This window comes from Gouania willdenowi, chromosome 12 (genome assembly GCF_900634775.1).
Source record: "Gouania willdenowi chromosome 12, fGouWil2.1, whole genome shotgun sequence".
Lineage (NCBI taxonomy): Eukaryota > Metazoa > Chordata > Actinopteri > Blenniiformes > Gobiesocidae > Gouania > Gouania willdenowi.
In genome coordinates, this window is record NC_041055.1 from 175,320 (window position 1) to 192,819 (window position 17,500).

Genomic DNA, 17,500 nt, shown 5'->3' on the forward strand with positions numbered 1-17,500 from the left:
CCCTGAGCTTCCTCTTCCTCCTCCTCCTCCAGTTCCTGGTGCAGAGGTTTGAGATTGCTAAGTACTCCAGTGCAGACCAGGTGGAGATCTTCTGCAGTCTGATGCAGCGCTCGCTCTCACTCAATGTGGGCGGGGTTAAGAGCGGCCTCAACCGCCACGTGGCTGCCATTGGCCCTCGATTCAGGTTGGTGCCTGATCTATATTATATTATTAAAGTTCATCAGGAGAGCTGATGGTGATGGTCTGTGACCAACGATGAGTAAAGTAACACAACATGAGTAACAGGAAGTAAGAAAAGAGTGACAGTGACTAAAATGGGCCAAAAACAGACAAAAAAAGGGGAAACGAGGAAGCAGGTGGTTTGTAATGGCAAAAGATAAGTTAAATCAGCTAAATGTGGCAATAATGGAAAAGGCAAAAATGTGGGAAAAAATGAAACTATTAATTGTAAAGGAAATGGATTCATTGGGCTAAAGAAATAGCTTATTTTATTTGGATGAAATGTGTTTAAAAAATGGTTAAAGAAAGGGCAAACATTGGATAAAAGTGTAAAAAAAAGTGGTATTCGTTGGCAAAAGTAGCTGAAAACTGAAAAAAGTGTAAACATTTGAAAAGGGACAAAATGGGAGAAAGGAAGTTGCACTGACTTAATAACAGCTTTATCATAGTTAATATTTATGAAACTAATTTAGGTAACATCAGAGCAGACAGAGCCCCTAAGATCTTTGGCTCCACCCCCTGGGGGGTCACAGACCCCAGGTTTTACAATAGAGACCCCCAAACAGCTAGAAACGGCCCTGTCCTTTAGTCTGGCTCAGCCCTAGTCATGACATCATTCTGTTGTGATCTGATCTATAATCAATCAAAAATGGATTGATTGATAGAAACAGGCTTTATTTGTTAATAACTAGTTAATCAGCAGACTTTAGGTGGGCGAGGTGATTCAGAGGTAGATTCTACCGTCAGACAATTATTACCAAACTACGTCTTTCTAACGAGCTAAAAAAGAAAGATAATAACTGACCAAATAAACAGACATGGTTGTATGTGACACAGGTCCTTAGGAGAATCCTAGTCCAGGACTGTCCTGTTCCACTACACGTCTTATTCTCCATAATCACTTTAAGACCTTTTCATATGAAATAGAGACAAACTCAGTTCTATTAATACGTGGATCAAATCTTCCTCCACAGCTCGTTGGAAACTTCTCAGAGCAGCAGTAAGGAGGTCTATCACTGATCATTGATCATAGATTAGATATCAATCAGTTTCCTGTACTAGTGAGGTCTTTAACATGTACTAGTTAACTAGTAGAGAGGAAACAACTAGTATCTGCTAAATATCCACTAGTTAACTAGTAACATGTATTTTGTGTTTACTAGTTAAAATACACAGTTTTTATAAGTTAACTAGTAAAAGTAAAAAGGTTGACTAATTATACTGGTTTATGAGTCATTCTAGTTAACTAGTGAGACTCAGAAATGTTCACTAGTGAACTCTACTAGTTAACTAGTACATGTTAAAGACCTCACTAGTACAGGAAACTGAGCTCTGATATCACTGATATCTAAAAATGTTTCATTGCTTTCACTAAAATATGTAACCATGGAAATCTGTGTCACGTGTTTACGTTGTTTGGAACTATTTCTCTGGTGTGCATTGATATGACTTTGTTGTAATTAGCGCTATGTAAATAAAGTTAAATTGGTGATTGGCTGTAATGTATCAAATGATTATATTTGTATGTATCTAAATATGACCTCTGACCCCTACAGGCTGCTGACCCTTGGTCTGGCTCTGCTTCACACGGACGTCGTCACCAACGCCACCGTTAGAAACGTTCTGAGGGAGAAGATTTACTCTACAGCTTTTGATTACTTCAGGTACCTCATCATCCTCACTGCTGCACTGTGTGTGAGAAGCTAGGCTAGGCTAACCGTTGTTTTTAATAAATAGTGCAAGGTCTGCAAAAATACATACAGTATCTATTACTTTTTCAAAATAAAAAATCATTTTTAAAAACATGTATTAATTCCGAGTTCTTTAAACTTATTTTAGTGAGAACATTTTTAAAGCTAGCACAATTATTAGGCTATTAGTATTATTATATAATAATTCAATTATTTCCTAATGTTATTTTTTTTCATTTAATATTGTTTATAAATATAAATAATATTCAGTAAAGAAAATTAATAATATTAAATTATATATATTTTTAAATTATATTAAACAAAAACATATTTATAAATAATATTAAATAAAGAAAATGAATACATAATTGAATAAAGAAAAGAAATTATATTTATAAATATAAATTGCATTTAATAATATTCAATACAATTATATTCAGAAATACATTTTCTTTACTTAATATTATTTATTATTCAAAATATTTTTTACTAATATTACACTTGTCTGATTTGGCTGGTTGATTAGTTTTGTACATTTATTAAACTATATGTGCTTTCTCTTCTGGTCCATTTTTGACTGTTAACCAACGTCTCCTTTAAAAATACAAAGACATTATTTATGATGGACATCTACATTTATTCATACAAAAAATTATTCATCATTAATAACAAAAGTACTTGACATATACATAAATGAATAAATAAATCACATAATACTTGAACATATATGTCATAAATAAATACCTGTATGCCATAAATGCCATTTATTTGTTGCATATATATTTAGTGATTTATGTTTTAATGTCATATATGTGTAGGTATTTATTTATAATCATGTCAGAGTTGTTTCTAGATTAAACCGTCTGACTCTGAAGGCGTTTACAGCTTCTCTATGTGATCACATGTCTAACTCCTCCCTCCTCTTTCCTTGTAGCGTGTGTCCGAAGTTTCCCACGCAGGGCGACAAGCGTCTCCGTGAAGACATCAGCGTGACCGTGCGTTTCTACGCCAGCATTCTCTCAGACAAGAAGTACCTGGCAGCGTGCCAGCTGGTCCCACCCGGTGAGCTAGGCACTACCCCCACCCCCAGCACTCTCTCTGCGGGGATATTCGGATCGCTTATCGTGTCCAGCACTTCTCCGATTTCTATCTTAAGTAAGCCTAAAGGGGCGGAGCTCCAACAGCAGGGCATGCTTTGACGCCATGCAGATCTGGTGCTGCTCACCCTCACAGCGACGCTAATACCCCCCCTCACCCCCACCCCCGCATGTGATGGTTTTTACCATAACCCTAATTTTAGTTTGTTTATGATTTTCATTTCTAAATTCATCCCTAAACAGGCCTCGTAGCTTCAGAAACTCATAGCAAACATTAGAAGACTGCAGCCTCAGAGCCACAATATGGACAGTTAGCCACTTAGCGTAGCAGGCTAGCAGCAGCTGCTAGCAATAAGGAGTAAACAATGACCATGATGAGCTATAAATGGATTGATACGCAGACGTGGAGCAGTGAGGAGCAGGTTTCTGTAGATTCATACAGTCAGCCTCGTATAACAAAGTGAAAATCTAAAAACTGTGACTTTTAGTCCATTAAATAAAAAACCTCCAAAGGTTTTCATCTCATTACAACGTTGTTTTAGGGCCACGTTAAAATAAAAATACACCTGAGCATGAGAATACCATAACCACAACACACACAACATCCTGTTTAAATTTATGTTTTATTCTCAGAAAATTACAACTTTATTCAAAAAATATTATGACATAAATACTGAAATATTATGACTTTAATCTCTAAAATACTGACTTTATTCTCATAAAATGTATTTTTTATTTTCTAAATATTATGCCTTTAATCTCATAGTGCCCAAATTTTAATTTTATTTTAATGTAGCCCTAATATACCATCGTATGTTATAAAAGAATGAATTTAAGTAAATACAATTAAACATCATAAATACATATCAGCCCCTTTATGTTCCTTATATAGATGAGGCCTGTTTTTGTTCCTTTGTTCGTTACTTATCGTACGTCTGCTGTGAGGAGAAGCTCAGATTTGTTGGTGACGTTAAGATGCACGATTGTTCATCATGTCAGCCCACCTGTCTGCCTGATCAAAACATGTAAACAACAACAACAACAACAACATGGCCTCATCTCCATCAGCTGCTTCAGATCCTGGTCTGACCAGGCATCAGCGTCAGGGGGCGGAGCCTCCACGCTCCAACGCATGGCCATCATAGAAGCATCATAGAGCAGAGGGCTGAGCATGGTCATGATGTCACAGCTGGGGGTGGAGCTTTCATCTCATGTGAAATCAGCAGCCACTGCATTCTGTACGCGCTCACATTGTTTTCATACTTTATATCACAAACATCCTCTAAATATTAAAGTTCCTCTTTCATTCATTCTGATAACGTTTAGAACTGTTTATAAAATACATAAAAACACTGTTTAAATGTTTAAAACAAGTTAACAAAAGCTTTTTACTAGAGTTGTTCTTTAGTAGCATTCTGCCCATGCTTAGCATTAGCTTAGCGGTTAGCCACGAGCTAGTTAATTACACATCACACTTCATAAACAGTGTCTAAAACACAGAAAAAGAGTTTAGTCCACTTTGAGGCACACATTTTATGCTGAAATGTGCTTTAAACATTATTGAATGTTATTTATTTTATTTTATTTACACTTTGAACTGATTTATGGCACATGTTGGGAGTTATTTTGACCCTGCAGGTTCAGCATGTTACAATAGATAAAAATGTTAAAAAAACAAGGAAACAAAAGTTGAATGAACGTGTTTAAAGCTTAGTTATGCAGTAGAAATCAATATCCAATCAATATATCAGATATAAAGTAAAGAAAATGGGCTTAAAATGTAGTTTCTTTTTTAATCATTACTTAAACATTTCCTAGTTCTAATCCTGCTCTTTAGTCATGCTGCTGTAGGTTTAGCCTGCCTCTTCTCCATGATTAATCCTTAATGTTTTCTGTAGTGATGCTGCTGTAGGTTTAAGTTGTTAAAGAACCTCATTAATGCGGGTCGTTTTTATTCAGGTAATATTTATTAATTATGGCAGAAACTAAAGTTTAATTAATCCATTCATCTTTGATATAAAACATGAAGCAATGATCTGAAGCTGCGTCTGATTTCAAACAGTGATTCTGGTGATTCTGTGGTCCACGTTTAATATGTGTGTGTGTGTGTGTAGACAATCAGGATTCCTCCATGAACAGCCTCTCAGTGATGAACGCTGCAGACCTGAGAACCAGCGTGGACTCCAGCTCTCGCTCTCAGCAGAGCAGCCAGGGGTGGATCAACACGTACCCCCTGTCCAGTGGGGTGTCCACTGCCTCCAAGAAGTCAGGTAGTATAGGTCAGTAGTACATACTAGAGTCACAGGCAGAGGGAAACATGTTAGGTTAGTGAATATTTAGGAACTCTTGTATGATTATTACACTGGTTCACAATAAAGTTTAACATCCTGTTGTATTGTATTCTATTTGTCAGGTACCTCTAAGAAGAGTAACCGTGGGACTCAGCTCCATAAATACTACATGAAGCGTCGCACGCTGCTGCTGGCCTTACTGGTGAGAGCTGATCACTGGATCAATAGCTCAATAGATCACCTCCTCATTGATTCTGAAACACTGTGTCCCTCCAGGCCAGTGAGATTGAGCGTCTGACCACATGGTACAACCCCCTGTCCACCCAGGAACTGGCCTTCTCTACTGATCAGTCAGTGGAGACCAGCATCGCTAACTGGAGGTCAAAGTACATCAGTCTGACTGAGAAACAGTGGAAGGACAACGTGAACCTGGCCTGGGGCATCGCCCCCTACCTGGCCATGCAGCTACCCAGCAGGTAGCCATGCTTCATTTCAAAATAAAAGCCCTTTATAGATATTTGCTGGTATTAATTAATATATTGTAACATAGTTTGGTGTTATGAACATTTGCCTTGGACACAAACAACGTTACACTAGTACTGTGCTCAGGGTTGGGGTCAATTACATTTTTCAGTTACAATTACAATTTTAAATATCAATATTCAATTATTTTTCTCCAAATACAATTATTATTTTCCACCTGAAAGTCAATTACAATTACATTCTCAGTTAGTAAAGTTCAATTAAAATGATTTCCAATTACTGATCCTTTAATACATAACCTTATTAATCGTAACCTTCCTCTTGTGTTAGCTTTCTGTTAGCATCTCTAATGCTAACGGTTCAGTTTGACCTATGACTTAAATCAGCTGTAAAATACACTAATAAATATTATCTATCATCTAATTAGTTTATCATCCCAAGTTTTGCGTTAAATTAAATTATAATTGGCAGATTTTATAGAATTTTAATGCCAATTACAATTACGAAGTTAATTATCTAAACTTAATTACAATTTAATTATGATTACAACAGAAACAGATTTTTAAAATTACTATTATATTTATACCATAATTGTAATTGATTATCAATTATGTGATTACAAATATAATTGACCCCAACCCTGACCGTGCTCTTATTTTGAAAGCCGACACACACACACACAACACACACATTAGGTGGTCAGAGTGAGAACAGGTTTGGCTGTGTCCTAATGTTCAATACAACTTTATTTATGAAGCGCAAATTACAACAAAGTCATCTCAAAGCTCTGAACAAAATATAAAGTCTATAGTAAAAAGAAAGAACTCAACAAGAACAAACATTTAGTGACAGTGGAAGACAAAACTTCCTTTATTTTATAGGAATAAATCTCTGTTAGAACCAGGTCCAGAGGTGGAGAACATCTGGTTCCACTGGTTGTTGTTAGTGAACAGAAGGACAAACAGAATAGAATAGAAGGATAGACCATCAGAATGTTCTAGACTAGTTGAGCTGTGAACCATTGATCAGGAACCACCAGCTCCAGCATCAAAACACCAGAAAAGAGAACCATTGGAGTTAGAGGAGAAGACACAGACTGCAGAACAACATGATACACTATGATACACTCGTTCCTAGTGGTTATGTTAATATTAATATTAAATGTATTACAGTATCCTCCATGATCTGAGATGTTACCACTACAGACCAGGTTTCATCTTCTACTGATCACATGTAATGATCTATGAGGTGGACATCAGTGTAAATGAAGCAGTGTGAGCAGTATGATGGTTATACAACCAGGGACAGAAGTGGGGGGTTGGTCTACAACCTGGTACAACTGTGTCTGACTGGACATCATCTCATTACAGCCATTAGAGCTATGTGTGTAGATGGTGGATCATGTTTATAATGTTCTACTATATCATCTTAGTTCCTATTTTAGGTTTAGAGCTTTGTTCCTAGTGGTTATGTTAACGATATTATACAGTATATGCTCCCTTCTTTCTCTTTTCCTATCCGCCATGATAAAGAGTGTTCCAATTCTCTAAAAGCTAAGGAAAGGCAAATATATTTGTATAGAACATTTCATACACCAGGCAACTCAGAGTGCTTTACATGATCAAACAGTGCAACAGAAAACATTCAACAGCTTAAAATCATCAGTAAAATCAATTAAAATCATCAACAAACACATGACATCATCAACATGACCATAAATCTCTCTCAATCATACACAGTAGAGAAAAACTTTGATTTAAAAATGTTCACATGTGATGCTGACTTCAGCTCTGCTGCAGTTTGTTCCACTTCTTTGCAGCATAACAACTAAACACAGCATCACCATGGTTACTGTGAGCTCTGGGCTCCACTATCTGACCTGTGTCCATAGATCTCAGAGACCTGCTGGGTTCATACCTGACTAACATCTCACTGATGTATTCTGGACCAAACCCATTCACACATTTATAACCAGCAGCAGAACTTTACAGTCTCCTCTGAGGCTGACTGGGAGCCAGTGTAATGTGTTCTGACCTCTTTGTTCTGGTTCAGACCTGAGCTGCAGCGTTCTGAACCAGCTGTAGATGTTCAGGGATTAAAGTTTTCCGTCAGGGTGACGGAATTCCGTCAAATTAAAATTATGAGACGGAAAAATTATTATTATTATTATTACAACAATATTATTATTACGATTATTATTATTGTCGGGCCGGAAACGACGCTCAGTGAAGGACGGTCCGCCCGGACAATGTCAGGGCGAAAATCGGGAGAATGGTGGCCCTGGGAGATTTTCGGGAGGTACACTGAAATTCGGGAGTCTCCCGGGAAAATCGGGAGGGTTGGCAAGTATGTATGGATATGGTTGGGCCATGGATAAAGATCAGTTTATAAGGTTTTTCATGTTGGCATTTTGTCATTCTGCAGTAAGCTAGCCTAGGCTAGCGGCAGTATAACCAGTTGAATGTATAATCTTCAGTGTAGCAGTAGACATTTCGCTATTCTACCTTATGGTTTACGGTAGATTATTGCGGGGCGCGTTTCTCTTTGTTGTTTGGATTCAGCATGCTTAGTTCATAAAACCTTCCCAGGTAACTTGACTGAGCGTAATGACAGCATGGAGTCGTTGTTTGCTGAAGAGGGTACTGACACTGGTCAAATTGACGGGAAGATAAAAAACAAATGGAGATGGGCTTGGTTAGACGAAGTGGGGGATGATGGAAAGCTGTTTCGCACATGGTGCAAAAAGATGACATTGTCAGGTGTGTGTATGTGCGTTATTTGTCATAAAAAAAATCCCGTATGGCGGCAATGGCAAGAAAGTGTTAGCACGCCATGCTGCAGATGCTAAACACAAGGCTGCTGTTCGAGCGCTGAAACACACCTCCTCTCTGCCTGGTGCCGTTACAGTAACAGCCGAGACCCTCATTTCCATGGCTGATCGTGTGTGCAACCAAAAAGTGCGCATATGTGCTTTCATAGCTGAACACGATCTTTCGTTTACTCTAGCCCAGCCTCTAGTAAAACTAGTGACTGCCATGGCCGAGGATCGAAGTGCTCTTTCTAGATTGTCGATGTCAAGTACACACGCGTCGTACCTGTCTACACATGGCATTGGTGCCCAGTTCAAATCTGAGTTATCATCCAAGCTACAGGGTCATATATTTTCCCTCAATGTTGACGAATCCACCACCACTAACATGGACCGGGTTGTAAACGTGCTTGTGAGGTACTTTGATGACGATAGGCAGAAAGTACTGACCCAGCATTTTGCCTCAAGTAAGGTCAATATTGCTGATGCAAATACGCTCACACACACACTGACGGATATCATGCAGTCCAATGGTCTGGATTGGGACCAAACCGTGTCCGTGACCGTGTTACTGTAGTCTGTTTTTGTGAGGTTTAAATAAAATGTGCACTGGAATCCTATGTGGACAAGTATTTCTTAAATAAGCTTCTTGAAATTATTGAAACCTAAATGGTTTGATCATATTCTTAAGGGCCTTTTTGAGACCAATTTAAATTAGTACGATAAAACTATGATGATTGTTGATGATTGTCATTCTGTTTTATAGGTGTGTGCAGGTGCCTATGTGGCAGCCGCTTGAGTCGGAAAAGCACTTTGGATGTAGTGGGCTACTGTTAAATCACTATATAATGCATACCATGTGGGTTGGGCTGGCCAATTTCTTTTCAGTCAAATCATTTTTTTTCACTTTAATCCCTGTAGATGTTTGATGAAGACCATTACAATAGTCCAGTCTGCTGGAGATAAAAGCATGGACCAGTTTCTCCTGATCTTTCTGAGTCATTAAACCTTTCACTCTGGAGATGTTCTTTAGGTGGTAGAAGATGTTTTTGTGATAGATTTGATCTGATGCTGAATGTCAGATCTGAGTCAATCAGAACACCAAGGTTTTTGACTTGGTCTTTATCTTCTAAAGATCCAGACTCAGATACTTGCTGACAGCAGTCCTCTTTTCCTTGTTACCAAAGACAATCACCTCCATCTTGTCATGGTTTAGTTGAAGGAAGTTTTCACTCATCCAGCAGTTTACTTTTTCTAAGCAGTCACACAACACCTCAATGGGACCATAGTCATCTGGGTTCAGTGATAGATATAGTTGTGTGTCATCTGCGTAGCTCTGATAATCAACCTTACAGTTGTGTAAAATTTGTCCTAAAGGAAGCATATAAAGGCTAAACAGAAGAGGTCCAAGAACAGATCCCTGAGGAACCCCACAGGACATTGGTAATCTGTCAGATTCAAAGTTTACAATGTTTACAAAATAACTTTGATCCTCCAAGTAGAACTTAAACCATTACTTTAACATTTAGTCCAACCCATGTTTACAATCTGTGTAACAACATTGTATGATCTACAGTGTCAAATGTAGACTTAGATCCAATAGAATGAGAACAGATACTTTTCCTGAATCAGTGTTCAACCTTATGTCATTGATCACTTTGATCAGATCAGTTTCTGTGCTGTGATGAGAACCAAAACCTGACTGAAATTTATCAAATATTTTGTTGAATGTTAAGAATTGACTCAGTTGGTTGAAGACCACCTTCTCAATGATCTTGGCCATGAATGGAAGGTTCTGATTGGTCTATAGTTAGCCAGTATAGAGGCATCCAGTGTTCTCTTTTTAACAGAGGTTTCACAGCAGCTACTTTCAGGGATTTTGGTACGGTGCCTGATTGGAATGATCAGTTAATTATCTGACACTAATCAGTGATAAATGACTTTACAACAGTTTTAAAGAAGTTTAAGGGTTTTGTGTCAAGGCAACACGTTGATGGATTCAGCTGCTGAACAGTTTCCTCTATTGTTTTTGGGTTCACTGTAATAAACTCTAACATTGTAGTTGACTCCTCCCTCAGTGGTTGAAGCTGTTCAAGCTTTTTGTGATTTTGCTGGTTTGTTCTGATGTTTGACCTTATGATTGTATTTTTATTGTATTTTCTAATGAAAAGAGACTCAATGCTTCCTTTATAACCTCCTTTAGCCTAGGAAACACTGATACATCCTTTACCAAAGGAGACCACATAATGATGACCCACAATTCATTGCAGTGACAACATTTAAAGGGACACACACACCTGAACACTCACAGAGACTCACAATGACCAACAAATAACGTAAATAAGTTACTAATGTAATAATAATAATAATAATTTTAAATAAATAAAGTAAAACCCATATGTTATTAAATGTAGACATATAATCAGATTATAACTGACATAAAACAGACACATGATGTTTTATTTATACATAATTCATATTAATGAGTAGAAGGTGAGTGTGATCAACCATTCTCTATGTGACGTTCTTTAGTTTACCTTTAGTTCCTCGTAGCCATGGTAACCTCTTTTCCTTTGATTTATATTCATACCTGTGATTTATGACATTATATCAGTGGAAAGTGTTAGAAATTAACTTTTAGTTTATTTTAGGAAATGTGTAGTTTTTCACTACGACAGACGTCACTGATCTTCACCATTATTAGATTATTACATCACCTAGTGGAAGTGTGTCTGATTGTATAAACAAACATGATGGTCTTTTCCTAACTCCTCTACTAACACCTTTCCTTAACCCTGTGATGTCATCCACGGGGTTAAGGAAAAGTGGATAGGAAAGGAGATAGGAGGGACCTTGGTGTTTTTTAGGATGCTACCTGTTAGCTAGTGCTAGCTAACCATGAGTCAGACTCCTCCTGGTGGTCAAATGTTTGTTGTGGACGTTTCTCCAGGTTTAAGAACGACTCCATCGTGGCAGAGGTGACCCGGTTGGTGAGGCTGGATCCTGGAGCGGTTAGTGACGTTCCTGAGGCTGTGAAGGTTCGTTTATAAAACATGAGAGGAACGTTTCCTCCTCAGACGCAGCAGTGACTGGAAACATTACTTCCTGTTTCCTGCTTCAGTTCCTGGTGACGTGGCACACCATCGACGCCGACTCTCCAGAGCTGAGCCACATCCTGTGCTGGGCCCCGGCCGACCCCCCCACAGGCCTGTCCTACTTCAGCAGCATGTACCCCCCCCACCCCCTCACCGCTCAGTACGGGGTCAAAGTGCTGCGATCATTTCCTCCGGTACGTTAGTGGAACGATACGTTAGCCTCAGAGCTAACATATGATAACTGTTGTTGTCACGTCTCCACAGGACGCCATCTTGTTCTACATCCCTCAGATCGTACAGGCTCTACGCTACGATAAGGTAAACTATCAACTGTAGTTTATTATAACTAATCATCATTACTGAACTATTCTTATAGTAACTTATTTTACCTTAGTGTAACACACCTCACAGTAAGTTAGCCTAAGTTATCCTATCACAGAGATTAGCCTATCTTAACTTACTTTAGTCATTTCACTTTCACTTCAACTAAAGTATGGTAACTATCATAACAGTTATAACTTATCTTACTATAACTTATCATAACCAGGTCAGTGTTCATAGGAAGTATGTATAGCTATAATAAAGTGGGAGGGGCCAGTAGTTTTTTCATGGATGGTGTGATAACTATTGTTTACATATACAGTGTTTATTAGGGACACTGTAGGGAGTTGAACCCCATCCCACTAACGTTAAAGTACCTCTACTGGTTCCTTTACACACAGTAAAAACAGGAATGTAACAGCATTATGTTTGGAAGTGTTTTGAAGGATAAATCTATTTTAGGATAATTCATGTATTATGTATGTTTGAATTTGTCATCCATCATGGTTCATGATGTTAAACACAAACCCTTAGTATGTTTCATTTGTTTAATACAGAAGCTGGTAAAGTAGATAGAGAATGATGGTTGTTGTAGCAAAGTATGATTTTATTAGAATAAGAACATGTTCAGTAATGGGTTATTTAAATCATTAACACCAAATTATTAAACACGTTATTATAGTATTATTCATACATGTAATCAAATGGGAGTAATTCAATCATCATGTGCAAACATACAGGTTTGGGGTTAAAGTAATCCTGATGTTTGGGGTTAAAGTAATCCTGATGTTTGGGGTTAAAGTAATCCTGATGTTTGGGGTTAAAGTAATCCTGATGTTTGGGGTTAAAGTAATCCTGATGTTTGGGGTTAAAGTAATCCTGATGTTTGGGGTTAAAGTGATCCTGATGTTTGGGGTTAAAGTAATCCTGATGTTTGGGGTTAAAGTAATCCTAATGTTTGGGGTTAAAGTGATCCTGATGTTTGGGGTTAAAGTAATCCTGATGTTTGGGGTTAAAGTAATCCTAATGTTTGGGGTTAAAGTGATCCTGATGTTTGGGGTTAAAGTAATCCTGATGTTTGGGGTTAAAGTAATCCTGATGTTTGGGGTTAAAGTAATCCTGATGTTTGGGGTTAAAGTAATCCTGATGTGTCTCAGATGGGTTACGTGAGGGAGTACATCCTGTGGGCTGCACAGAAGTCTCAGCTTTTGGCTCATCAGTTCATCTGGAACATGAAGACCAACATCTACTTAGACGAGGAGGGACACCAGAAGGACCGTGAGTTCACATCCTCTAACACATAGGTTCTCATCCCTAACGTATGGATCCTATCTCCTCTGTAGCTGACATTGGGGAGCTGCTGGAGCAGATGGTGGAGGAGATCACTGGATCACTGTCTGGACCTGCTAAAGACTTCTACCAACGAGAGTTTGACTTCTTCAACAAGATCACCAACGTATCAGCCATCATCAAGTAAGCTCCTCCCCCCCTCCTCCTGTGGTCATTGTTATTAAAGGAACCTCCACTGGTTTCACTCTCCCTTCAACAGTGCGCTGACACGCTGTGGTGGCTGAAGTTAGAGTAAATCACACACTGTTGAAGAATAGAAGAACTTTAGGTCCTTCAGCAGTTTGTGATTTACTTAAAATGTATCAATAATGTGTTTGTTTATTGTAAAACATTTAAATAAACAATAAAACGTATGTTTGTCTTTGAGTGATGATGCAAACCAGGCAAAGAAATGTAAATATTTAAAATGATTCTTTCTTTTGGAAACATAAATATATTAATTAATGATGCAAAACGGGAAAATGTGAAAGATATGAATAGTTAATATTTATAAATAAGTAGCAAAAGTTTGTGTGTGTTTTCAGGCCTGTTCCAAAGGGAGAGGAGAGGAAACGAGCGTGTCTCAAAGCTCTGTCTGATATCAGAGTTCAGCCAGGTGATCAATTACACACACAGGAACATTAACAGTATACATATTGATCAGGTGTATTGATCAGGTGTGTGTTTCCAGGCTGTTACCTGCCCAGTAATCCTGAGGCCATTGTTTTAGACATCGACTATAAGTCTGGGACGCCCATGCAGAGGTGACTCCGCCTCTTCCTCTTCTGTGCTTCCTGTGTGTGTGTTCCTGTGTGTGTTCCTGTGTGTGTTCATGTGTGTGTTCCTGTGTGTGTGTGTGTGTGTGTGTGTTCCAGTGCTGCTAAGGCTCCCTACCTGGCCAAGTTTAAGGTGAAGCGCTGTGGTGTGAGTGAGCTGGAGAGGGAGGGGCTCCGCTGCCTGTCTGATTCTCTGGAGGAGGGGGAGGAAAACCCCGACGGGTCACGACGTGTCTGCTGGCAGGCGGCCATCTTTAAAGTGGGCGATGACTGCAGACAGGTGGGTGGAGCCTGAGCTCAGGGTGGCGTTGTTCGCACATGTTGCTAACGTGTTGTTAGTGCATTGCTAACGTGTTGCTAATGTGTTGCTAGGACATGCTGGCTCTGCTAGCGTGTTGCTAGGACATGCTGGTTCTGCTAGCGTGTTGCTAATGTGTTGCTAGGACATGCTGGCTCTGCTAGCGTGTTGCTAGGACATGCTGGTTCTGCTAGCGTGTTGCTAATGTGTTCCTAGGACATGCTGGCTCTGCTAGCGTGTTGCTAGCTTGTTGCTAATGTGTTGCTAGGACATGCTGGCTCTGCTAGCGTGTTGCTAATGTGTTGTTAGGACATGCTGGCTCTGCTAGCGTGTTGCTAATGTGTTGTTAGGACATGCTGGCTCTGCTAGCGTGTTGCTAATGTGTTGTTAGGACATGCTGGCTCTGCTAGCGTGTTGCTAATGTGTTGCTAGGACATGCTGGCTCTGCTAGCATGTTGCTAATGTGTTGTTATGACATGCTGGCTCTGCTAGCGTGTTGCTAATGTGTTGCTAGGACATGCTGGCTCTGCTATCGTGTTGCTAATGTGTTGTTAGGACATGCTGGCTCTGCTTGCGTGTTGCTAATGTGTTGTTAGGACATGCTGGCTCTGCTAGCATGTTGCTAATGTGTTGCTAGGACATGCTGGCTCTTCTAGCATGTTGCTAATGTGTTCCTAGGACATGCTGGCTCTGCTAGCGTGTTGCTAATGTGTTGCTAAGACATGCTGGCTCTGCTAGCGTGTTGCTAATGTGTTGCTAGCATGTTACTAACGTGTTGCTAATGTGTTGCTAGGACATGCTGGCTCTACAGATCATTGGACTCTTTAAGAACATCTTCCAGCTGGTGGGCCTGGACCTGTTTGTGTTTCCTTATCGGGTGGTTGCCACGGCGCCGGGGGTACGTCCTCCATCACATCCCTCTGCTCCTTCACAGCTGCGTTCACACGCTCTGACCATCTCTTCTGTCTCCCTCAGTGTGGTGTGATCGAGTGCATCCCAGACTGTAAGTCCAGAGACCAGCTGGGCCGACAGACTGACTTTGGAATGTACGACTACTTCCGTAACCAGTACGGAGACGAGTCCACCCTGGCCTTCCAGAAGGTTGTTTGCTCTCAGCCTGTTGTGTTCTGTTCTGTTCTTAGAGGGAAACCAACGTGCTGCTATTAGTTATTTTCCTTTTTTTAACAATTAGGTATCAATACCATTCGTCTGACACGTTTTCTAGCATTTGTGCAGAATTCTGAAACATTTATTTAGTCCTTTTTCTTTTTTTCTTTTTTTTAAAAAAAACTGCATATTTTTCACACCGTCCAACATTTAAGTTTATGTTCAAAGTTGCTGAGTTTATAATCATCCCAGTGTTTGAAAAGCCTGTATAACTGACTCTCACACTGAAACAATAGTCACATATGCAACATTTTGGTCTAAAGCCCTGCTTTAAATACAGGTGAATGATTGTGGGACACGTGTAGAATTCCTGAAAGCAAGTGATCATCAGATGTTTAATGATCAGATATTTATACATATCTGATAGAAAAAGCCAGTGTATAAACCATAGAAAAGCTAAAAACATGAAGTCTCTAGATGTTTATAACTGTTATGAACAGACAGGTAGGCGGGGCTACTGTACTCCTGTTAATGAAGGTTTCTGTGTATTTCCACGTATTCTGATCAGTTTCACTGGATGAGTTTCCATCTCTACATGAAGTCTCCTCCTCACTGCTCCACGTCTGCATATCAGTCATTTACAGCTTTTTATGGTGACTTTTTACTGTATCCAGACTGAGATAACGCTCTGTCTGCTTCCGTGAACCATCACCTCAGCAGTTTTCTGGTTGTTTTACACTGAGCCTATGTGCACATGCTCCTAATTTAGTATGTATACGTCACATGTAATGTCTATATAAATCTGTATGATGGGTGACCTCTATACTCTGTGACTCTCTGGGCACAAGCCATGGAGGCCCCGCCTTCTCCAGCTCCCCTGAGCCGTGGTAGTGGCTCTGCTCCCTTAAGTCCTACCTCCTATAGGGACCAGGGCCGGGGGCGTGCTGCCCTCCCAACCCCCCCCTGAGGCTCCGCCCCTGTCTAGAACACAATCTGCCAAGTAGAAGAAATCCTCACCAATTTAAAATCCAAATAGTTACTTGAGAAACAAAAAGAAACCTCCCACTTAAAGACGAGTCAGTATTTCCTCCACACAGACACTGTATGTACATCAGTATGATTAAATACATCCTTCAATAATCAATACTGTCTCTGCATTAATATGTTCCCAGTTTAAATGAAACAGAAATACAGTCAGATAGTAAATAGTGTTAGAATTCATAAAGATTCATGTGAAGAAAGTGAAATAAAAGCTAAAGAAAATAAATGTTTTTGTTTTTCAGGCTCGTTATAACTTCATCCGCAGCATGGCGGCCTACAGCCTGCTGCTGTTCCTGCTGCAGATCAAAGACAGACACAACGGGAACATCATGTTGGACAGTAAAGGTCACCTGATCCACATCGGTGTGTAAACCACGCCCCCACTGGCCCAGCCCCCACCCCCGGCCCCTCAGGTTAACTCTGCTCTGTGTCCCACAGACTTCGGCTTCATGTTTGAAAGTTCTCCAGGAGGAAACCTGGGCTGGGAACCAGACATCAAACTAACCGATGAGATGGTGATGATCATGGGAGGGAAGATGGAGGCCACGCCCTTCAAATGGTTCATGGAGATGTGTGTGAGAGGGTATCTGGCTGTGAGGTACGGGGGTCTTTGATACACACAATAATCACTAGGGATGTAACGATTAATGGTGAGGCATTTAAAAATCCTTTCAAAGGTGTCACGGTTCACATCGATACTTTAATAAATTGAATCGCAGTACTTGAAAAAAATTACATATTTTTTATTTTTTGTTTACAGCAAAGAGCACTATCTATTTAGAATTTGAAATTCAGGACTCACCACCGTGTTTTAAATCAGAAGTGTGGAAGCATTTTGGCTTCCCTAAGACAAAATGAAATAAAGAACGTGTGAAATCCAAGGTCAGAGGTCAACCATAGTTTATTTATATTATTTCTTTGATATGAGATTTGTTTTAAAGTC

The 17,500-nt window shown here is 39.5% G+C and overlaps 1 protein-coding gene across 1 annotated transcript in view; it reads left to right on the forward strand.

Moving 5' to 3' along the window:
- LOC114473647 (phosphatidylinositol 4-kinase alpha-like) overlaps positions 1–17,500 on the forward strand; it is a 21,936-nt gene that overhangs the window by 852 nt on the left and 3,584 nt on the right. The window contains exons 2-19 of the mRNA XM_028463410.1: positions 33–184; positions 1,776–1,883; positions 2,845–2,972; positions 5,122–5,277; positions 5,421–5,500; positions 5,575–5,774; positions 11,541–11,628; positions 11,712–11,879; positions 11,950–12,003; positions 13,164–13,284; positions 13,350–13,479; positions 13,881–13,951; positions 14,027–14,099; positions 14,211–14,391; positions 15,203–15,307; positions 15,385–15,510; positions 16,800–16,920; positions 16,996–17,155. Of these exons, the coding sequence (XP_028319211.1) occupies positions 33–184; positions 1,776–1,883; positions 2,845–2,972; positions 5,122–5,277; positions 5,421–5,500; positions 5,575–5,774; positions 11,541–11,628; positions 11,712–11,879; positions 11,950–12,003; positions 13,164–13,284; positions 13,350–13,479; positions 13,881–13,951; positions 14,027–14,099; positions 14,211–14,391; positions 15,203–15,307; positions 15,385–15,510; positions 16,800–16,920; positions 16,996–17,155 (2,222 nt within the window). The remainder of the gene's footprint in view (positions 1–32; positions 185–1,775; positions 1,884–2,844; positions 2,973–5,121; positions 5,278–5,420; positions 5,501–5,574; positions 5,775–11,540; positions 11,629–11,711; positions 11,880–11,949; positions 12,004–13,163; positions 13,285–13,349; positions 13,480–13,880; positions 13,952–14,026; positions 14,100–14,210; positions 14,392–15,202; positions 15,308–15,384; positions 15,511–16,799; positions 16,921–16,995; positions 17,156–17,500) is intronic.